The sequence below is a fragment of the Bombina bombina genome, chromosome 4 (assembly GCF_027579735.1).
Source record: "Bombina bombina isolate aBomBom1 chromosome 4, aBomBom1.pri, whole genome shotgun sequence".
NCBI lineage: Eukaryota > Metazoa > Chordata > Amphibia > Anura > Bombinatoridae > Bombina > Bombina bombina.
The window spans coordinates 20,978,629-20,997,427 of record NC_069502.1 but is presented as its reverse complement, the minus strand read 5'-3'; the positions used below and the strand labels follow the sequence as shown (position 1 = coordinate 20,997,427).

Sequence of the window (18,799 nt, the reverse complement as noted above, 5' to 3'; positions counted from 1 at the left end):
TATTAGATGGGGGAGACAGTGTGTTTGGTGTAGTACAGGGGTTAGTTCTTAGGTGAGGGAGGCAGTGTGTTTGGTGTAGTACAGGGGTTAGTTATTAGGTGAGGGAGACAGTGTGTTTGGTGTAGTACAGGGGTTATTAGGTGAGGGAGGCAGTGTGTTTGGTGTAGTACAGGGGTTAGTTATTTAAGTGAGGGAGACAGTGTGTTTGGTGTAGTACAGAGGTTAGTTATTAGGTGGGGGGATAGTGTGTTTGGTGTAGTACAGAGGTTAGTTATTAGGTGAGGGAGACAGTGTGTTTGGTGTAGAACAAGGGTTAGTTATTTATGTGGGGGAGGCAGTGTGTTTGGTGTAGTACAGGGGTTAGTGATTAGGTGGGGGAGGCAGTGTGTTTGGTGTAGTACAGGGGTTAGTTATTTAGGTGGGGGAGACAGTGTGTTTGGTGTACTACAGGGGTTAGTTATTAGGTGAGGGAGGCAGTGTGTTTGGTGTAGTACAGGGGTTAGTTATTTAGGTGGGGGAGACAGTGTGTTTGGTGTATGGCAGGGGTTAGTTATTTAGGTGGGGGAGACAGTGTGTTTGGTGTAGTGCAGGGGTTAGTGATTAGGTGGGGGAGGCAGTGTGTTTGGTGTAGTACAGGGGTTAGTTATTTAGGTGGGGGAGACAGTGTGTTTGGTGTAGTACAGGGTTAGTTATTAGGTGGGGAGGGAGTGTGTTTGGTGTAGTACAGGGGTTAGTTATTAGGTGGGGGAGGCAGTGTGTTTGGTGAAGTACAGGGTTAGTTATTAGGTGGGGAGGGAGTGTGTTTGGTGTAGTACAGGGGTTAGTTATTAGGTGGGGGAGGCAGTGTGTTTGGTGTAGTACAGGGGTTAATTATTTAGGTGGGGGAGGCAGTGTGTTTGGTGTAGTACAGGTGTTAGTTATTTAGGTGAGGGAGACAGTGTGTTTGGTGTAGTACAGGGGTTAGTTATTAGGTGAGGGAGGCAGTGTGTTTGGTGTAGTACAGAGGTTAGTTATTAGGTGGGGGAGGCAGTGTGTTTGGTGTAGTACAGGGGTTAGTTATTAGGTGGGGGAGGCAGTGTGTTTGGTGTAGTACAGGGGTTAGTTATTAAGTGGGGGAGGCAGTGTGTTTGGTGTACTACAGGGGTAAGTTATTAGGTGAAGGAGGCAGTGTGTTTGGTGTAGTACAGGGGTTAGTTATTAGGTGAGAGAGGCAGTGTGTTTGGTGTAGTACAGGGGTTAGTTATTAGGTGGGGGAGGCAGTGTGTTTGGTGTAGTACAGGGGTTAGTTATTTATGTGGGGGAGACAGTGTGTTTGGTGTAGTGCAGGGGTTAGTTATTAGGTGGGGGGGGGGCAGTGTGTTTGGTGTAGTACAGGGGTTAGTTATTAGGTGAGGGAGGCAGTGTGTTTGGTGTAGTACAGGGGTTAGTTATTAGGTGGGGGGGGCAGTATGTTTGGTGTAGTACAGGGGTTAGTTATTAGGTGAGGGAGGTAGTGTGTTTGGTGTAGTACAGGGGTTAGTTATTAGGTGAGGGAGGCAGTGTGTTTGGTGTAGTACAGGGTTAGTTATTAAGTGAGGGAGACAGTGTGTTTGGTGTAGTACAGGAGTTAGTTATTAGGTGAGGGAGGCAGTGTGTTTGGTGTAGTACAGGGGTTAGTTATTAGGTGGGGGAGGCAGTGTGTTTGGTGTAGTACAGGGGTTAGTTATTAGGTGGGGGAGACAGTGTGTTTGGTGTACTTCAGGGGTTAGTTATTAGTTGGGGGAGGCAGTGTGTTTGGTGTAGTACAGACGTTAGTTATTAGATGGGGGAGGCAGTGTGTTTGGTGTAGTACAGACGTTAGTTATTAGATGGGGGAGGCAGTGTGTTTGGTGTAGTACAGGGGTTAGTTATTAGGTGGGGGAGGCAGTGTGTTTGGTGTAGTACAGAGGTTAGTTATTAGGTGGGGGAGGCAGTGTGTTTGGTGTAGTACAGGGGTTAGTTATTAGGTGGGGGAGGCAGTGTGTTTGGTGTAGTACAGGGGTTAGTTATTAAGTGAGGGAGGCAGTGTGCTGGGTGTAGTACAGAGGTTAGTTATTAAGTGAGGGAGGCAGTGTGTTTGTTGTAGTACAGGGGTTAGTTATTAGGTGGGGGAGGCAGTGTGTTTGGTGTAGTACAGGGTTAGTTATTAAGTGATGGAGGCAGTATGCTGGGTGTAGTACAGAGGTTAGTTATTAGGTGAGGGAGACAGTGTGTTTGGTGTAGTACAGGGGTTAGTTATTTAGGTGGGGGAGACAGTGTGTTTGGTGTAGTACAGGGGTTAGTTATTAGGTGGGGAGGCAGTGTGTTTGGTGTAGTACAGGGGTTAGTTATTAGGTGGGGAGGCAGTGTGTTTGGTGTAGTACAGGGGTTAGTTATTAGGTGAGGGAGGCAGTGTGCTGGGTGTAGTACAGGTGTTAGTTATTAGGTGGGGGAGGCAGTGTGTTTGGTGTAGTACAGGGGTTAGTTATTAGGTTGGGGAGGCAGTGTGTTTGGTGTAGTACAGGGGTTTGTTATTAGGTGGGTGAGGCAGTGTGTTTGGTGTGGTACAGAGGTTAGTTATTAAGTGAGGGAGGCAGTGTGCTGGGTATAGTACAGGGGTTAGTTATTAGGTGGGGGAGGCAGTGTGCTGGGTGTAGTACAGAGGTTAGTTATTAGATGAGGGAGGCAGTGTGTTTGGTGTAGTACAGGGGTTAGTTATTAAGTGAGGGAGGCAGTGTGTTTGATGTAGTACAGGAGTTAGTTATTAGGTGGTGGAGGCAGTGTGTTTGGTGTAGTACAGAGGTTAGTTATTAAGTGAGGGAGCCAGTGTGCTGGGTGTAGTACAGGGGTTAGTTATTAGGTGGGGGAAGCAGTGTGTTTGGTGTAGTACAGAGGTTAGTTATTAGGTGGGGGAGACAGTGTGTTTGGTGTAGTACGGGGGTTAGTTATTAGGTGAGGGAGACAGTGTGTTTGGTGTAGTACAGTGGTTATTAGGTGGGGGAGGCAGTGTGTTTGGTGTAGTACAGTGGTTATTAGGTGGGGGAGGCAGTGTGTTTGGTGTAGTACAGGGGTTAGTTATTAGGTGGGGGAAGCAGTGTGTTTGGTGTAGTACAGGGGTTAGTGATTAGGTGGGGGAGGCAGTGTGTTTGGTGTAGTACAGGGTTTAGTGATTAGGTGGGGGAGGCAGTGTGTTTGGTGTAGTACAGGGTTTAGTTATTAGGTGGGGGAGGTAGTGTGTTTGGTGTAGTACAGGGGTTAGTGATTAGGTGGGGGAGGCAGTGTGTTTGGTGTAGTACAGGGGTTAGTTATTAGGTGGGGGAGGCAGTGTGTTTGGTGTAGTACAAAGGTTAGTTATTAGGTGGGGGAGGCAGTGTGTTTGGTGTAGTACAGGGTTAGTTATTAGACGGGGGAGGCAGTGTGTTTGGTGTAGTACAGGGGTTAGTGATTAGGTGGGGGAGGCAGTGTGTTTGGTGTAGTACAGGGGTTAGTTATTAGGTGGGGGAGGTAGTGTGTTTGGTGTAGTACAGAGGTTAGTTATTAAGTGAGGGAGGGAGGCAGTGTGCTGGGTGTAGTACAGGGGTTAGTTATTAGGTGAGGGAGGCAGTGTGTTTGGTGTAGTACAGAGGTTAGTTATTAGGTGGGGGAGGCAGTGTGCTGGGTGTAGTGCAGAGGTTAGTTATTAGGTGGGGAAGGCAGTGTGTTTGGTGTAGTACAGGGTTAGTTATTAAGTGAGGGAGGCAGTGTGTTTGGTGTAGTACAGGGTTAGTTATTAGGTGGGGAAGGCAGTGTGTTTGGTGTAGTACAGGGTTAGTTATTAAGTGAGGGAGGCAGTGTGTTTGGTGTAGTACAGGGTTAGTTATTAAGTGAGGGAGGCAGTGTGTTTGGTGTAGTACAGGGTTAGTTATTAGGTGGGGGAGGCAGTGTGTTTGGTGTAGTACAGAGGTTAGTTATTAAGTGAGGGAGGCAGTGTGCTGGGTGTAGTACAGGGGTTAGTTATTAGGTGAGGGAGGCAGTGTGTTTGGTGTAGTACAGGGGTTAGTTATTTAGGTGAGGGAGACAGTGTGTTTGGTGTAGTACAGAGGTTAGTTATTAAGTGAGGGAGGCACTGTGCTGGGTGTAGTACAGGGGTTAGTAATTAGGTGGGGGAGGCAGTGTGTTTCGTGTAGTACAGGGGTTAGTTATTAGGTGGGGGAGACAGTGTGTTTGGTGTAGTACAGGGTTAGTTAAGTGGGGGAGGCAGTGTGTTTGGTGTAGTACAGAGGTTAGTTATTAAGTGAGGGAGGCAGTGTGTTTGGTGTAGTACAGAGGTTAGTTATTAGGTGGGGGAGGCAGTGTGTTTGGTGTAGTACAGGGGTTAGTTATTAGGTGAGGGAGACAGTGTGTTTGGTGTAGTACAGGGGTTAGTTATTAAGTGGGGGAGGTAGTGTGTTTGGTGTTGTACAGGGGTTAGTTATTAGGTGAGGGAGGCAGTGTGTTTGGTGTAGTACACAGGTTAGTTATTAGGCGGGGAGGCAGTGTGTTTGGTGTAGTACAGAGGTTAGTTATTAAGTGGGGGAGGTAGTGTGTTTGGTGTTGTACAGGGGTTAGTTATTAGGTGAGGGAGGCAGTGTGTTTGGTGTAGTACACAGGTTAGTTATTAGGCGGGGAGGCAGTGTGTTTGGTGTAGTACAGGGGTTAGTTATTAGGTGGGGAGGCAGTGTGTTTGGTGTAGTACAGGGGTTAGTTATTAAGTGAGGGAGACAGTGTGTTTGGTGTAGTACAGAGGTTAGTTATTAGGTGAGGGAGGCAGTGTGTTTGGTGTAGTACAGGGGTTAGTTATTAAGTGAGGGAGACAGTGTGTTTGGTGTAGTACAGAGGTTAGTTATTAGGTGAGGGAGGCAGTGTGTTTGGTGTAGTACAGGGGTTAGTTATTAAGTGAGGGAGGCAGTGTGTTTGGTGTAGTACAGGGGTTAGTTATTAGGTGAGGGAGGCAGTGTGTTTGGTGTAGTACAGGGGTTAGTTATTAAGTGAGGGAGGCAGTGTGCTGGGTGTAGTACAGAGGTTAGTTATTAGGTGAGGGAGGCAGTGTGTTTGGTGTAGTACAGGGGTTAGTTATTAAGTGAGGGAGGCAGTGTGTTTGGTGTAGTACAGGGGTTAGTTATTAGGTGGGGGAGGCAGTGTGTTTGGTGTAGTACAGAGGTTAGTTATTAGGTGGGGGAGGCAGTGTGTTTGGTGTAGTACAGGGGTTAGTTATTAGGTGGGGGAGGCAGTGTGCTGGGTGTAGTACAGAGGTTAGTTATTAAGTGAGGGAGACAGTGTGTTTGGTGTAGTACAGAGGTTAGTTATTAGGTGAGGGAGGCAGTGTGTTTGGTGTAGTACAGGGGTTAGTTATTAGGTGAGGGAGGCAGTGTGTTTGGTGTAGTATAGGGGTTAGTTATTAAGTGAGGGAGGCAGTGTGTTTGGTGTAGTACAGAGGTTAGTTATTAAGTGAGGGAGGCAGTGTGTTTGGTGTAGTACAGAGGTTAGTTATTAGGTGAGGGAGGCAGTGTGTTTGGTGTAGTACAGGGGTTAGTCATTAAGTGAGGGAGGCAGTGTGTTTGGTGTAGTACAGGGGTTAGTTATTAGGTGGGGGAGGCAGTGTGTTTGGTGTAGTACAGGGGTTAGTTATTAGGTGGGGGAGGCAGTGTGCTGGGTGTAGTACAGGGGTTAGTTATTAGGTGGGGGAGGCAGTGTGTTTGGTGTAGTACAAGGGTTAGTTATTAGGTGGGGGAGGCAGTGTGTTTGGTGTAGTACAGAGGTTAGTTATTAGTTGGGGGGGAGGCAGTGTGCTGGGTGTAGTACAGGGGTTAGTTATTAGGTGGGGGAGGCAGTGTGTTTGGTGTAGTACAGGGGTTAGTTATTTAAGTGAGGGAGGCAGTGTGCTGGGTGTAGTACAGGGGTTAGTTATTAGGTGAGGGATGCAGTGTGTTTGGTGTAGTACAGAGGTTAGTTATTAGGTGGGGGAGGCAGTGTGTTTGGTGTAGTACAAAGGTTAGTTATTAGGTGGGGGGAGGCAGTGTGTTTGGTGTAGTACAGGGGTTAGTTATTAGGTGGGGGAGACAGTGTGTTTGGTGTAGTACAGGGGTTAGTTATTTAAGTGAGGGAGGCAGTGTGCTGGGTGTAGTACAGGTGTTAGTTATTAGGTGAGGGAGGCAGTGTATCTGGTGTAGTACAGGGGTTATTTATTAAGTGGGGGAGGCAGTGTGTTTGGTGTAGTACAGGGGTTAGTTATTAGGTGAGGGAGGTAGTGTGTTTGGTGTAGTACAGGGGTTAGTTATTAAGTGATGGAGGCAGTGTGTTTGGTGTAGTACAGGGGTTAGTTATTAGGTGAGGGAGGCAGTGTGTTTGGTGTAGTACAGGGGTTAGTTATTAAGTGAGGGAGGCAGTGTGCTGGGTGTAGTACAGGGGTTAGTTATTAGGTGAGGGAGGCAGTGTATCTGGTGTAGTACAGGGGTTATTTATTAAGTGGGGGAGGCAGTGTGTTTGGTGTAGTACAGGGGTTAGTTATTAGGTGAGGGAGGTAGTGTGTTTGGTGTAGTACAGGGGTTAGTTATTAAGTGAGGGAGGCAGTGTGTTTGGTGTAGTACAGAGGTTAGTTATTAGGTGAGGGAGGCAGTGTGTTTGGTGTAGTACAGGGGTTAGTTATTAGGTGGGGGAGACAGTGTGCTGGGTGTAGTACAGAGGTTAGTTATTAGGTGAGGGAGGCAGTGTGTTTGGTGTAGTACAGGGGTTAGTTATTAGGTGAGGGAGGCAGTGTGTTTGGTGTAGTACAGGGGTTAGTTATTAGGTGAGGGAGACGGTGTGTTTGGTGTAGTACAGGGGTTAGTTATTAGACGGGGGAGGCAGTGTGTTTGGTGTAGTACAGGGGTTAGTTATTAGGTGAGGGAGGCAGTGTGTTTGGTGTAGTACAGGGGTTAGTTATTAGGTGGGGGAGGCAGTGTGTTTGGTGTAGTACAGAGGTTAGTTATTAAGTGAGGGAGGCAGTGTGTTTGGTGTAGTACAGGGGTTAGTTATTAGGTGAGGGAGGCAGTGTGTTTGGTGTAGTACAGACGTTAGTTATTAGGTGGGGGAGGCAGAGTGTTTGGTGTAGTACAGGGGTTAGTTATTTAAGTAGGGGATAGTGTGCTCTGTGTAGTACAGAGGTTAGTTATTTAAGTGGGGGGTAGTGTGCTCGGTGTTCTACAGGGGTTAGTTATTTGTAGTGTGCTCTGTGTAGTACAGGGGTTAGTTATTTAAGTGGGGAGTAGTGTGCTCGGTTTAGTACAGAGGCTAGTTATTTAAGTGGGGGGTAGTGTGCTCGGTGTACTACAGGGGTTAGTTATTTAAGTGGGGGGTAGTGTGCTCGGTGTACTACGGGGGTTAGTTATTTAAGTTGGGGTAGTGTGCTCGGTGTACTACAGGGGTTAGTTATTTAAGTGGGGGGTAGTGTGCTCGGTGTAGTACAGGGGTTAGTTATTTAAGTGGGTGGTAGTGTGCTCGGTGTAGTACAGAGGTTAGTTATTTAAGTGGGGGGTAGTGTGCTCGGTGTAGTACAGAGGTTAGTTATTAAGTGAAGGAGGCGGTGTGTTTGGTGTAGTACAGGGGTTAGTTATTAGGTGAGGGAGGCAGTGTGTTTGGTGTAGTACAGGGGTTAGTTATTAAGTGAGGGAGGCAGTGTGTTTGGTGTAGTACAGGGGTTAGTTATTAAGTGAGGGAGGCAGTGTGTTTGGTGTACTACAGAGGTTAGTTATTAGGTGGGGGCAGTGTGTTTGGTGTAGTACAGGGGTTAGTTATTAGGTGAGGGAGGCAGTGTGTTTGGTGTAGTACAGGGGTTAGTTATTAGGTGAGGGAGGCAGTGTGTTTGGTGTAGTACAGGGGTTAGTTATTTAAGTGAGGGAGGCAGTGTGTTTGGTGTAGTACAGGGGTTAGTTATTTAAGTGGGGGGTAGTGTGCTTGGTGTACTACAGGGGTTAGTTATTAAGTGGGGGGTAGTGTGCTCGGTGTACTACAGGGGTTAGTTATTTAAGTGGGGGGTAGTGTGCTCGGTGTACTACAGGGGTTAGTTATTAAGTGGGGGGTAGTGTGCTCGGTGTACTACAGGGGTTAGTTATTAAGTGGGGGGTAGTGTGCTCGGTGTACTACAGGTGTTGGTTATTAAGTGGGGGGTAGTGTGCTCGGTGTGCTACAGGGGTTAGTTATTAAGTGGGGGGTAGTGTGCTCGGTGTGCTACAGGGGTTAGTTATTAAGTGGGGGGTAGTGTGCTCGGTGTACTACAGGGGTTAGTTATTAAGTGAGGGGTAGTGTGCTTGGTGTACTACAGGGGTTAGTTATTAAGTGGGGGGTAGTGTGCTCGGTGTACTACAGGGGTTAGTTATTAAGTGGGGGTAGTGTGCTCGGTGTACTACAGGGGTTAGTTATTAAGTGGGGGTAGTGTGCTCGGTGTACTACAGGGGTTAGTTATTAAGTGGGGGTAGTGTGCTCGGTGTACTACAGGGGTTAGTTATTTAAGTGGGGGGTAGTGTGCTCGGTGTACTACAGGGGTTAGTTATTTAAGTGGGGGGTAGTGTGCTCGGTGTACTACAGGGGTTAGTTATTTAAGTGGGGGGTAGTGTGCTCGGTGTACTACAGGGGTTAGTTATTTAAGTGGGGGGTAGTGTGCTCGGTGTACTACAGGGGTTAGTTATTAAGTGGGGGTAGTGTGCTCGGTGTACTACAGGGGTTAGTTATTTAAGTGGGGGGTAGTGTGCTCGGTGTACTACAGGGGTTAGTTATTTAAGTGGGGGGTAGTGTGCTCGGTGTACTACAGGGGTTAGTTATTAAGTGAGGGGTAGTGTGCTCGGTGTACTACAGGGGTTAGTTATTAAGTGGGGGGTAGTGTGCTTGGTGTGCTACAGGGGCTAGTTATTTAAGTGGCGGGTAGTGTGCTTGGTGTACTACAGGGGTTAGTTATTTAAGTGGGGGGTAGTGTGCTCGGTGTACTACAGGGGTTAGTTATTTAAGTGGGGGGTAGTGTGCTCGGTGTACTACAGGGGTTAGTTATTAAGTGAGGGGTAGTGTGCTCGGTGTACTACAGGGGTTAGTTATTTAAGTGGGGGGTAGTGTGCTCGGTGTACTACAGGGGTTAGTTATTAAGTGGGGGGTAGTGTGCTCGGTGTACTACAGGGGTTAGTTATTAAGTGAGGGGTAGTGTGCTCGGTGTACTACAGGGGTTAGTTATTAAGTGGGGGGTAGTGTGCTCGGTGTACTACAAGGGTTAGTTATTAAGTGGGGGGTAGTGTGCTTGGTGTACTACAGGGGTTAGTTATTAAGTGGGGGGTAGTGTGCTCGGTGTACTACAGGGGTTAGTTATTAAGTGGGGGGTAGTGTGCTCGGTGTAGCACAGGGAGAGGCTGGAGCCACATGGGGCCCTCAGTACATTATCTCTCTGTGTGTCTGCAGCTCTTTCAGATGTGGAGCCGACCTCTGGAAATGAGATAAAGTCGGAGCTGCGCCTGCGGCATCAGTGCGAGAGTGACGAGAGCGCTAATAGCCTGACGTCTGGTAAGTGATTGTGTGTGAGGATGGGGGCGTCTCTCACAGACTGCTCATTTAATCTCCCCATAAAACATTTAATGATGGTGAACTCCTGTTTTATTTCGCTTAGTTACGTTGGTTTTACTGTAAAATATCTCAGAAAAGTTCATTATTATTGAGACCTCAACTGACCCTGCAACATTCTACACAGTGATTATGTAGCTCAGACCATAAGGTGATTCACAGCTGTTCCTAATTGGCCCCACCTAATAAAACCCTTGTGCCTGTGCTAACCTGACAGTAATAAAACCCTTGTGCCTGTGCTAACCTGACGGTAATAAAACCCTTGTGTCTGTGCTAACCTGACGGTAATAAAACCCTTGTGCCTGTGCTAACCTGACGGTAATAAAACCCTTGTGCCTGTGCTAACCTGACGGTAATAAACCCTTGTGTCTGTGCTAACCTGACGGTAATAAACCCTTGTGTCTGTGCTAACCTGACGGTAATAAACCCCTTGTGCCTGTGCTAACCTGACGGTAATAAACCCCTTGTGCCTGTGCTAACCTGACGGTAATAAACCCCTTGTGTCTGTGCTAACCTGACGGTAATAAAACCCTTGTGCCTGTGCTAACCTGACGGTAATAAAACCCTTGTGTCTGTGCTAACCTGACGGTAATAAACCCCTTGTGTCTGTGCTAACCTGACGGTAATTAACCCTTGTGTCTGTGCTAACCTGACGGTAATAAACCCTTGTGTCTGTGCTAACCTGACGGTAATAAACCCCTTGTGCCTGTGCTAACCTGACGGTAATAAACCCCTTGTGCCTGTGCTAACCTGACGGTAATAAACCCCTTGTGTCTGTGCTAACCTGACGGTAATAAAACCCTTGTGCCTGTGCTAACCTGACGGTAATAAAACCCTTGTGCCTGTGCTAACCTGACGGTAATAAACCCTTGTGTCTGTGCTAACCTGACGGTAATAAACCCTTGTGTCTGTGCTAACCTGACGGTAATAAACCCCTTGTGCCTGTGCTAACCTGACGGTAATAAACCCCTTGTGCCTGTGCTAACCTGACGGTAATAAACCCCTTGTGTCTGTGCTAACCTGACGGTAATAAAACCCTTGTGCCTGTGCTAACCTGACGGTAATAAAACCCTTGTGTCTGTGCTAACCTGACGGTAATAAACCCCTTGTGTCTGTGCTAACCTGACGGTAATTAACCCTTGTGTCTGTGCTAACCTGACGGTAATAAACCCTTGTGTCTGTGCTAACCTGACGGTAATAAACCCCTTGTGCCTGTGCTAACCTGACGGTAATAAACCCCTTGTGCCTGTGCTAACCTGACGGTAATAAACCCCTTGTGTCTGTGCTAACCTGACGGTAATAAAACCCTTGTGCCTGTGCTAACCTGACGGTAATAAAACCCTTGTGTCTGTGCTAACCTGACGGTAATAAACCCCTTGTGTCTGTGCTAACCTGACGGTAATTAAACCCTTGTACCTGTGCTAACCTGACGGTAATAAAACCCTTGTGCCTGTGCTAACCTGACGGTAATAAACCCCTTGTGTCTGTGCTAACCTGACGGTAATAAACCCCTTGTGTCTGTGCTAACCTGACGGTAATAAAACCCTTGTGTCTGTGCTAACCTGATGGTAATAAAACCCTTGTGCCTGTGCTAACCTGACGGTAATAAAACCCTTGTACCTGTGCTAACCTGACGGTAATAAAACCCTTGTGCCTGTGCTAACCTGACGGTAATAAAACCCTTGTGCCTGTGCTAACCTGACGGTAATAAAACCCTTGTGCCTGTGCTAACCTGACGGTAATAAAACCCTTGTGTCTGTACTAACCTGACGATAATAAACCCTTGTGCCTGTGCTAACCTGACGGTAATAAAACCCTTGTGCCTGTGCTAACCTGACGGTAATAAAACCCTTGTGCCTGTGCTAACCTGACGGTAATAAAACCCTTGTGTCTGTGCTAACCTGACGGTAATAAACCCCTTGTGCCTGTGCTAACCTGACGGTAATAAAACCCTTGTGTCTGTACTAACCTGACGATAATAAACCCCTTGTGCCTGTGCTAACCTGACGGTAATAAAACCCTTGTGCCTGTGCTAACCTGATGGTAATAAACCCCTTGTGCCTGTGCTAACCTGACGGTAATAAAACCCTTGTGCCTGTGCTAACCTGATGGTAATAAACCCCTTGTGTCTGTGCTAACCTGACGGTAATAAAACCCTTGTGTCTGTGCTAACCTGACGGTAATAAACCCCTTGTGTCTGTGCTAACCTGACGGTAATAAACCCTTGTGTCTGTACTAACCTGACGATAATAAACCCTTGTGCCTGTGCTAACCTGACGGTAATAAACCCCTTGTGTCTGTGCTAACCTGACAGTAATAAAACCCTTGTGCCTGTGCTAACCTGACGGTAATAAAACCCTTGTGCCTGTGCTAACCTGACGGTAATAAAACCCTTGTGCCTGTGCTAACCTGACGGTAATAAAACCCTTGTGCCTGTGCTAACCTGACGGTAATAAAACCCTTGTGCCTGTGCTAACCTGACGGTAATAAAACCCTTGTGCCTGTGCTAACCTGACGGTAATAAACCCTTGTGCCTGTGCTAACCTGACGGTAATAAAACCCTTGTGCCTGTGCTAACCTGACGGTAATAAACCCCTTGTGCCTGTGCTAACCTGATGGTAATAAAACCCTTGTGCCTGTGCTAACCTGATGGTAATAAAACCCTTGTGCCTGTGCTAACCTGACAGTAATAAAACCCTTGTGCCTGTGCTAACCTGACAGTAATAAAACCCTTGTGCCTGTGCTAACCTGACGGTAATAAACCCCTTGTGCCTGTGCTAACCTGACAGTAATAAAACCCTTGTGTCTGTGCTAACCTGACGGTAATAAAACCCTTGTGCCTGTGCTAACCTGACGGTAATAAAACCCTTGTGCCTGTGCTAACCTGACGGTAATAAAACCCTTGTGCCTGTGCTAACCTGACGGTAATAAAACCCTTGTGCCTGTGCTAACCTGACAGTAATAAAACCCTTGTGCCTGTGCAAACCTGACGGTAATAAAACCCTTGTGCCTGTGCTAACCTGACAGTAATAAAACCCTTGTGCCTGTGCTAACCTGACAGTAATAAAACCCTTGTGCCTGTGCAAACCTGACGGTAATAAAACCCTTGTGCCTGTGCTAACCTGACGGTAATAAAACCCTTGTGCCTGTGCTAACCTGACGGTAATAAAACCCTTGTGCCTGTGCTAACCTGACGGTAATAAAACCCTTGTGCCTGTGCTAACCTGACGGTAATAAAACCCTTGTGCCTGTGCTAACCTGACGGTAATAAACCCTTGTGCCTGTACTAACCTGACGGTAATAAACCCTTGTGCCTGTGCTAACCTGACGGTAATAAAACCCTTGTGCCTGTGCTAACCTGACGGTAATAAAACCCTTGTGCCTGTGCTAACCTGACGGTAATAAACCCCTTGTGCCTGTGCTAACCTGACGGTAATAAAACCCTTGTGACCTGTGCTAACCTGACGGTAATAAAACCCTTGTGTCTGTGCTAACCTGACGGTAATAAAACCCTTGTGCCTGTGCTAACCTGACGGTAATAAAACCCTTGTGTCTGTGCTAACCTGACGGTAATAAAACCCTTGTGCCTGTGCTAACCTGACGGTAATAAACCCTTGTGCCTGTGCTAACCTGACGGTAATAAACCCTTGTGCCTGTGCTAACCTGACGGTAATAAACCCCTTGTGTCTGTGCTAACCTGACGGTAATAAAACCCTTTTACCTGTGCTAACCTGACGGTAATAAACCCTTGTGTCTGTGCTAACCTAACGGTAATAAAACCCTTGTGTCTGTGCTAACCTAACGGTAATAAAACCCTTGTGTCTGTGCTAACCTAACGGTAATAAAACCCTTGTGCCTGTGCTAACCTTTCGGTAATAAACCCTTGTGCCTGTGCTAACCTGACGGTAATAAAACCCTTGTACCTGTGCTAACCTGACGGTAATAAACCCTTTTGTCTGTGCTAACCTGACGGTAATAAACCCCTTGTGTCTGTGCCAACCTGATGGTAATAAAACCCTTGTGTCTGTGCTAACCTGACGGTAATAAAACCCTTGTGCCTGTGCTAACCTCATGGTAATAACCCTTGTGCCTGTGCTAACCTGACAGTAATAAACCCCTTGTGTCTGTGCTAACCTGACGGTAAAAAAACCCTTGTGCCTGTGCTAACCTTACGGTAATAAAACCCTTGTGCCTGTGCTAACCTGATGGTAATAAAACCCTTGTGCCTGTGCTAACCTGACGGTAATAAAACCCTTGTGTCTGTGCTAACCTGACGGTAATAAACCCCTTGTGTCTGTGCTAACCTGACGGTAATAAACCCCTTGTGTCTGTGCTAACCTGACGGTAATAAAACCCTTGTGTCTGTGCTAACCTGACGGTAATAAACCCTTGTGTCTGTGCTAACCTGACGGTAATAAACCCTTGTGTCTGTGCTAACCTGACGGTAATAAACCCTTGTGCCTGTGCTAACCTGACGGTAATAAACCCTTGTGCCTGTGCTAACCTGATGGTAATAAAACCCTTGTGTCTGTGCTAACCTTACGGTAATAAAACCCTTGTGCCTGTGCTAACCTGACGGTAATAACCCTTGTTCCTGTGCTAACCTGATGGTAATAAAACCCTTGTGTCTGTGCTAACCTGACGGTAATAAAACCCTTGTGCCTGTGCTAACCTGATGGTAATAAAACCCTTGTGTCTGTGCTAACCTTACGGTAATAAAACCCTTGTGCCTGTGCTAACCTGACGGTAATAAAACCCTTGTGCCTGTGCTAACCTGATGGTAATAAAACCCTTGTGTCTGTGCTAACCTGACGGTAATAAAACCCTTGTGTCTGTGCTAACCTGACGGTAATAAAACCCTTGTGCCTGTGCTAACCTGACGGTAATAAAACCCTTGTGTCTGTGCTAACCTGACGGTAATAAACCCCTTGTGCCTGTGCTAACCTGACGGTAATAAACCCCTTGTGCCTGTGCTAACCTGACGGTAATAAAACCCTTGTGTCTGTGCTAACCTGACGGTAATAAACCCCTTGTGTCTGTGCTAACCTGACGGTAATAAACCCCTTGTGTCTGTGCTAACCTGACGGTAATAAACCCCTTGTGTCTGTGCTAACCTGACGGTAATAAACCCCTTGTGTCTGTGCTAACCTGACGGTAATAAAACCCCTTGTGTCTGTGCTAACCTGACGGTAATAAAACCCCTTGTGTCTGTGCTAACCTGACGGTAATAAAACCCTTGTGTCTGTGCTATCCTGACGGTAATAAACCCCTTGTGTCTGTGCTAACCTGACGGTAATAAACCCCTTGTGTCTGTGCTAACCTGACGGTAATAAACCCCTTGTGTCTGTGCTAACCTGACGGTAATAAAACCCTTGTGTCTGTGCTAACCTGACGGTAATAAAACCCTTGTGCCTGTGCTAACCTGACGGTAATAAAACCCTTGTGTCTGTGCTAACCTGACGGTAATAAATCCTTGTGTCTGTGCTAACCTGACGGTAATAAACCCTTGTGCCTGTGCTAACCTGACGGTAATAAAACCCTTGTGCCTGTGCTAACCTGACGGTAATAAACCCCTTGTGCCTGTGCTAACCTGACGGTAATAAACCCCTTGTGTCTGTGCTAACCTGACGGTAATAAACCCCTTGTGTCTGTGCTAACCTGACGGTAATAAACCCCTTGTGCCTGTGCTAACCTGACGGTAATAAAACCCTTGTGCCTGTGCTAACCTGACGGTAATAAACCCCTTGTGCCTGTGCTAACCTGACGGTAATAAAACCCTTGTGTCTGTGCTAACCTGACGGTAATAAACCCCTTGTGTCTGTGCTAACCTGACGGTAATAAACCCTTGTGTCTGTGCTAACCTGACGGTAATAAAACCCTTGTGTCTGTGCTAACCTGATGGTAATAAAACCCTTGTGCCTGTGCTAACCTGACGGTAATAAAACCCTTGTGCCTGTGCTAACCTGACGGTAATAAAACCCTTGTGCCTGTGCTAACCTGACGGTAATAAAACCCTTGTGTCTGTGCTAACCTGACGGTAATAAAACCCTTGTGTCTGTGCTAACCTGACGGTAATAAAACCCTTGTGCCTGTGCTAACCTGACGGTAATAAAACCCTTGTGCCTGTGCTAACCTGACGGTAATAAAACCCTTGTGTCTGTGCTAACCTGACGGTAATAAAACCCTTGTGCCTGTGCTAACCTGACGGTAATAAAACCCTTGTGTCTGTGCTAACCTGACGGTAATAAACCCCTTGTGTCTGTGCTAACCTGACGGTAATTAAACCCTTGTACCTGTGCTAACCTGACGGTAATAAACCCCTTGTGCCTGTGCTAACCTGACGGTAATAAACCCCTTGTGTCTGTGCTAACCTGACGGTAATAAACCCCTTGTGTCTGTGCTAACCTGACGGTAATAAAACCCTTGTGCCTGTGCTAACCTGACGGTAATAAAACCCTTGTGTCTGTGCTAACCTGACGGTAATAAAACCCTTGTGTCTGTGCTAACCTGACGGTAATAAACCCTTCTCCGGCACAAATACATTGTAAGTTGAATAGGACAGCAGTCAGAATTAAACTTTCATGGTTCAGATAGGGCAGCAATTTTACTTTTATCATCAAATGCACTTTTTTAGCTTGAGGCTGCCTCTTATCTCAGTGCATTTTCCAGTTTTTCACAGTTAGGCAGTGTTAGTTCATGCGTGCCATATAGATAACTTTGTGCTCACTCCAGTAGTTATTGATGAGTCAGCACTGATTGGCTACAATGCAAGTCTGTCAAAAGAACTTAGATAAGGAGCAGTCTGCAGAGGCTTAGATACAAGGTAATCACAAATGTAAAAAATATATTAATATAACAGTATTGGTTGTGCAAAACTGGGGAATGGGTAATAAAAGGATTGTATCTATCTTTTTTTACATACCAGATTTGCAGTAGACTGTCCCTTTAAACTTAAACCTAACTGAATAGCTGTAATGTGCTATTGACTGAGCATGTGTGTGGCCCCTAGCTTGTGACACCTCACAGGATTCTTCCTACTAATATTTCTGTACAGGCTGTATCCGATGCACCTCTAGTCCTCTGCCTGTATATAGGAATAACCGCTGCTTTTTACTTTCAGGAGACTGGAGTCCTACCAAACTCAGCCAGGAATCTAAGAGTCCCAGTAGCGGAGAAGCTCCTGAGTTACCCCCAAGAGCGCGGAGACGCAAGGGAATTGCCCGCCAGATCAAACCTATGGCCGCCCTCCATGACTCTGACCAGAACCAACAGACTGACCCCAAAGAGAATGAAATTCCTAAGCTCCCCCACCTAAACCTGTTAAACCAAAGTGACTGTAACAGCTTCAAGTTCCCCTTCCCCCATGTGCAAGCGGGAGAGGACAGCTATCAGTACAACAGTAAAGATCTCACAGAGCTAGGGGAGGACGGGCCAATCAGCTTCCAGCAGCGCGGACAAACATTCATCATCTGTAGCGTGTGTGCTAAAACCTTCTGCAACAATTCCAGCTTTCAGGTTCACATGAGAACTCACACAGGGGAGCGGCCATACAAGTGCACGGACTGTGACAAGAGCTTCATCCGCAGCTCACACTTAAAGATCCACCTAAGGACACACACGGGCGAAAGGCCTTATAAATGTTCAGAGTGCGAGAAAAGTTTCCGGGACAACTCCAGCTTCGCTAGACACCAGCGTATTCACACAGGCGAGAAGCCATATCAGTGCGCCACGTGCGGGAAATACTTTCGCAAAAAGTCCAACCTAAAGGACCACTATAGGACACACACAGGGGAGAGACCGTACAAGTGCAAGCACTGTGAGAAGAGCTTCCACCAAAAGTCCAACCTACGGGTGCATGAGAGGAACCACCATGGTGAAGACTGCTGAGAACACAACCTGCTGCCATTTGTATGGCGCTTATTGTAGGGTCACTGAGAGAGCGTGCATGTCTGTTCCCGTTGGCGCTCTCACCTTACCAGGGCAGTATCAGCTTGTTGTAGGGTCACTGAGAGAGCGTGCATGTCTGTTCCCGTTGGCGCTCTCACCTTACCAGGGCAGTATCAGCTTGTTGTAGGGTCACTGAGAGTGTGCTTGTCTGTTCCTGTTGATACTGCCCTGGTAAGGTAAGAGCGCCATCTTTTAATGACTGTTGGGATGTGGTGTCCAGTGGACGTGACACACTGGGGCATTTATTCTTTCTCAAGAAGCCTTGGTGGAATTATATAGACAGACTAAATAAGTATCGCCCTCACTTTAAACGTACAATATCAGTTTATGCAGCACTGGGAATAGATACGTCAACTTTACATGCAACATAAAATCCTGAAATGTTTTCTAGATGGAAGCCAGCAGCATTGCCTTGTTCTCTGGCATTGAGAAGGTTAATGCCGTAGCCTCGAGATGGCATAAAGGGATTTTGTGTGTATAGCAGTTGTACTGGTCATATAAATAAATTGAACAACATTGAATTCTGTTCATATCTTTGAGTGTGCAGCATCTCTGTGCCAGCCTGGAAAAGCTTCGGGAGGTTGTGACAAATGTATATTGACTTATTGTGTTGTGGTTATATGGTCTGCACTAAAGCTGTAACCGGTACAAGCCAGGGGTCTCTCATGTGTAAGGGGGGATTACAGCGTAACTGTTTTAATAATACTCAGGCACCATCTGAGCGCACACATTGCCTAGTTTTATCACTTTACTGTGCAGTCCTATAAATTGTCTCCTTAGAGTTTATATGTTTTTGTATTTATAAACCCCTATATATTGTGAAATTAAAGTGCAGACTTTACAGGGGCTGAATTCTAGATGAGATGAGACGAGACATGCCACCCATAAAGACCTCTGCATGAAAATAAAATGATCCTCCAGCACTAAGATTTTTTCACAAGATTCTAGAGACAAATTTTGCTTGGCTTCTCTAACGGTCATTCCTTAATTTCTTTATGTGAAGGCGAGAAAAGACCAGTGCAATATAGCACTGCATGATATGAGAATTTTGTTACACTTTTTGCTTTGTGTTTTTATAATTCTTTACTCTTCAAATTGGGTCCTTTCGGTATTATTACATTTAAGCTTTGTACTTTCTGTTTTATATTTTAAGGCATTTAGATCCAGCAGTGATTTTACAAATTCTGATTATGGTTTTAATGTTTCTTTGCTACTTTAATAAATTTAAGATAATCATTTGAATATTTCCTTCCTAAGATAG

General features: G+C 46.4%; 1 protein-coding gene across 1 annotated transcript in view; it reads left to right on the top strand.

Annotated features, from left to right (window-relative positions):
- LOC128655850 (zinc finger protein 510) overlaps positions 1 to 18,059 on the top strand; it is a 95,723-nt gene extending 77,664 nt beyond the window's left edge. The window contains exons 7-8 of the mRNA XM_053709417.1: positions 9,433 to 9,534; positions 16,712 to 18,059. Of these exons, the coding sequence (XP_053565392.1) occupies positions 9,433 to 9,534; positions 16,712 to 17,478 (869 nt within the window). The 3' untranslated portion in view covers positions 17,479 to 18,059. The remainder of the gene's footprint in view (positions 1 to 9,432; positions 9,535 to 16,711) is intronic.
- The last annotated feature ends 740 nt before the right edge of the window (positions 18,060 to 18,799 follow it).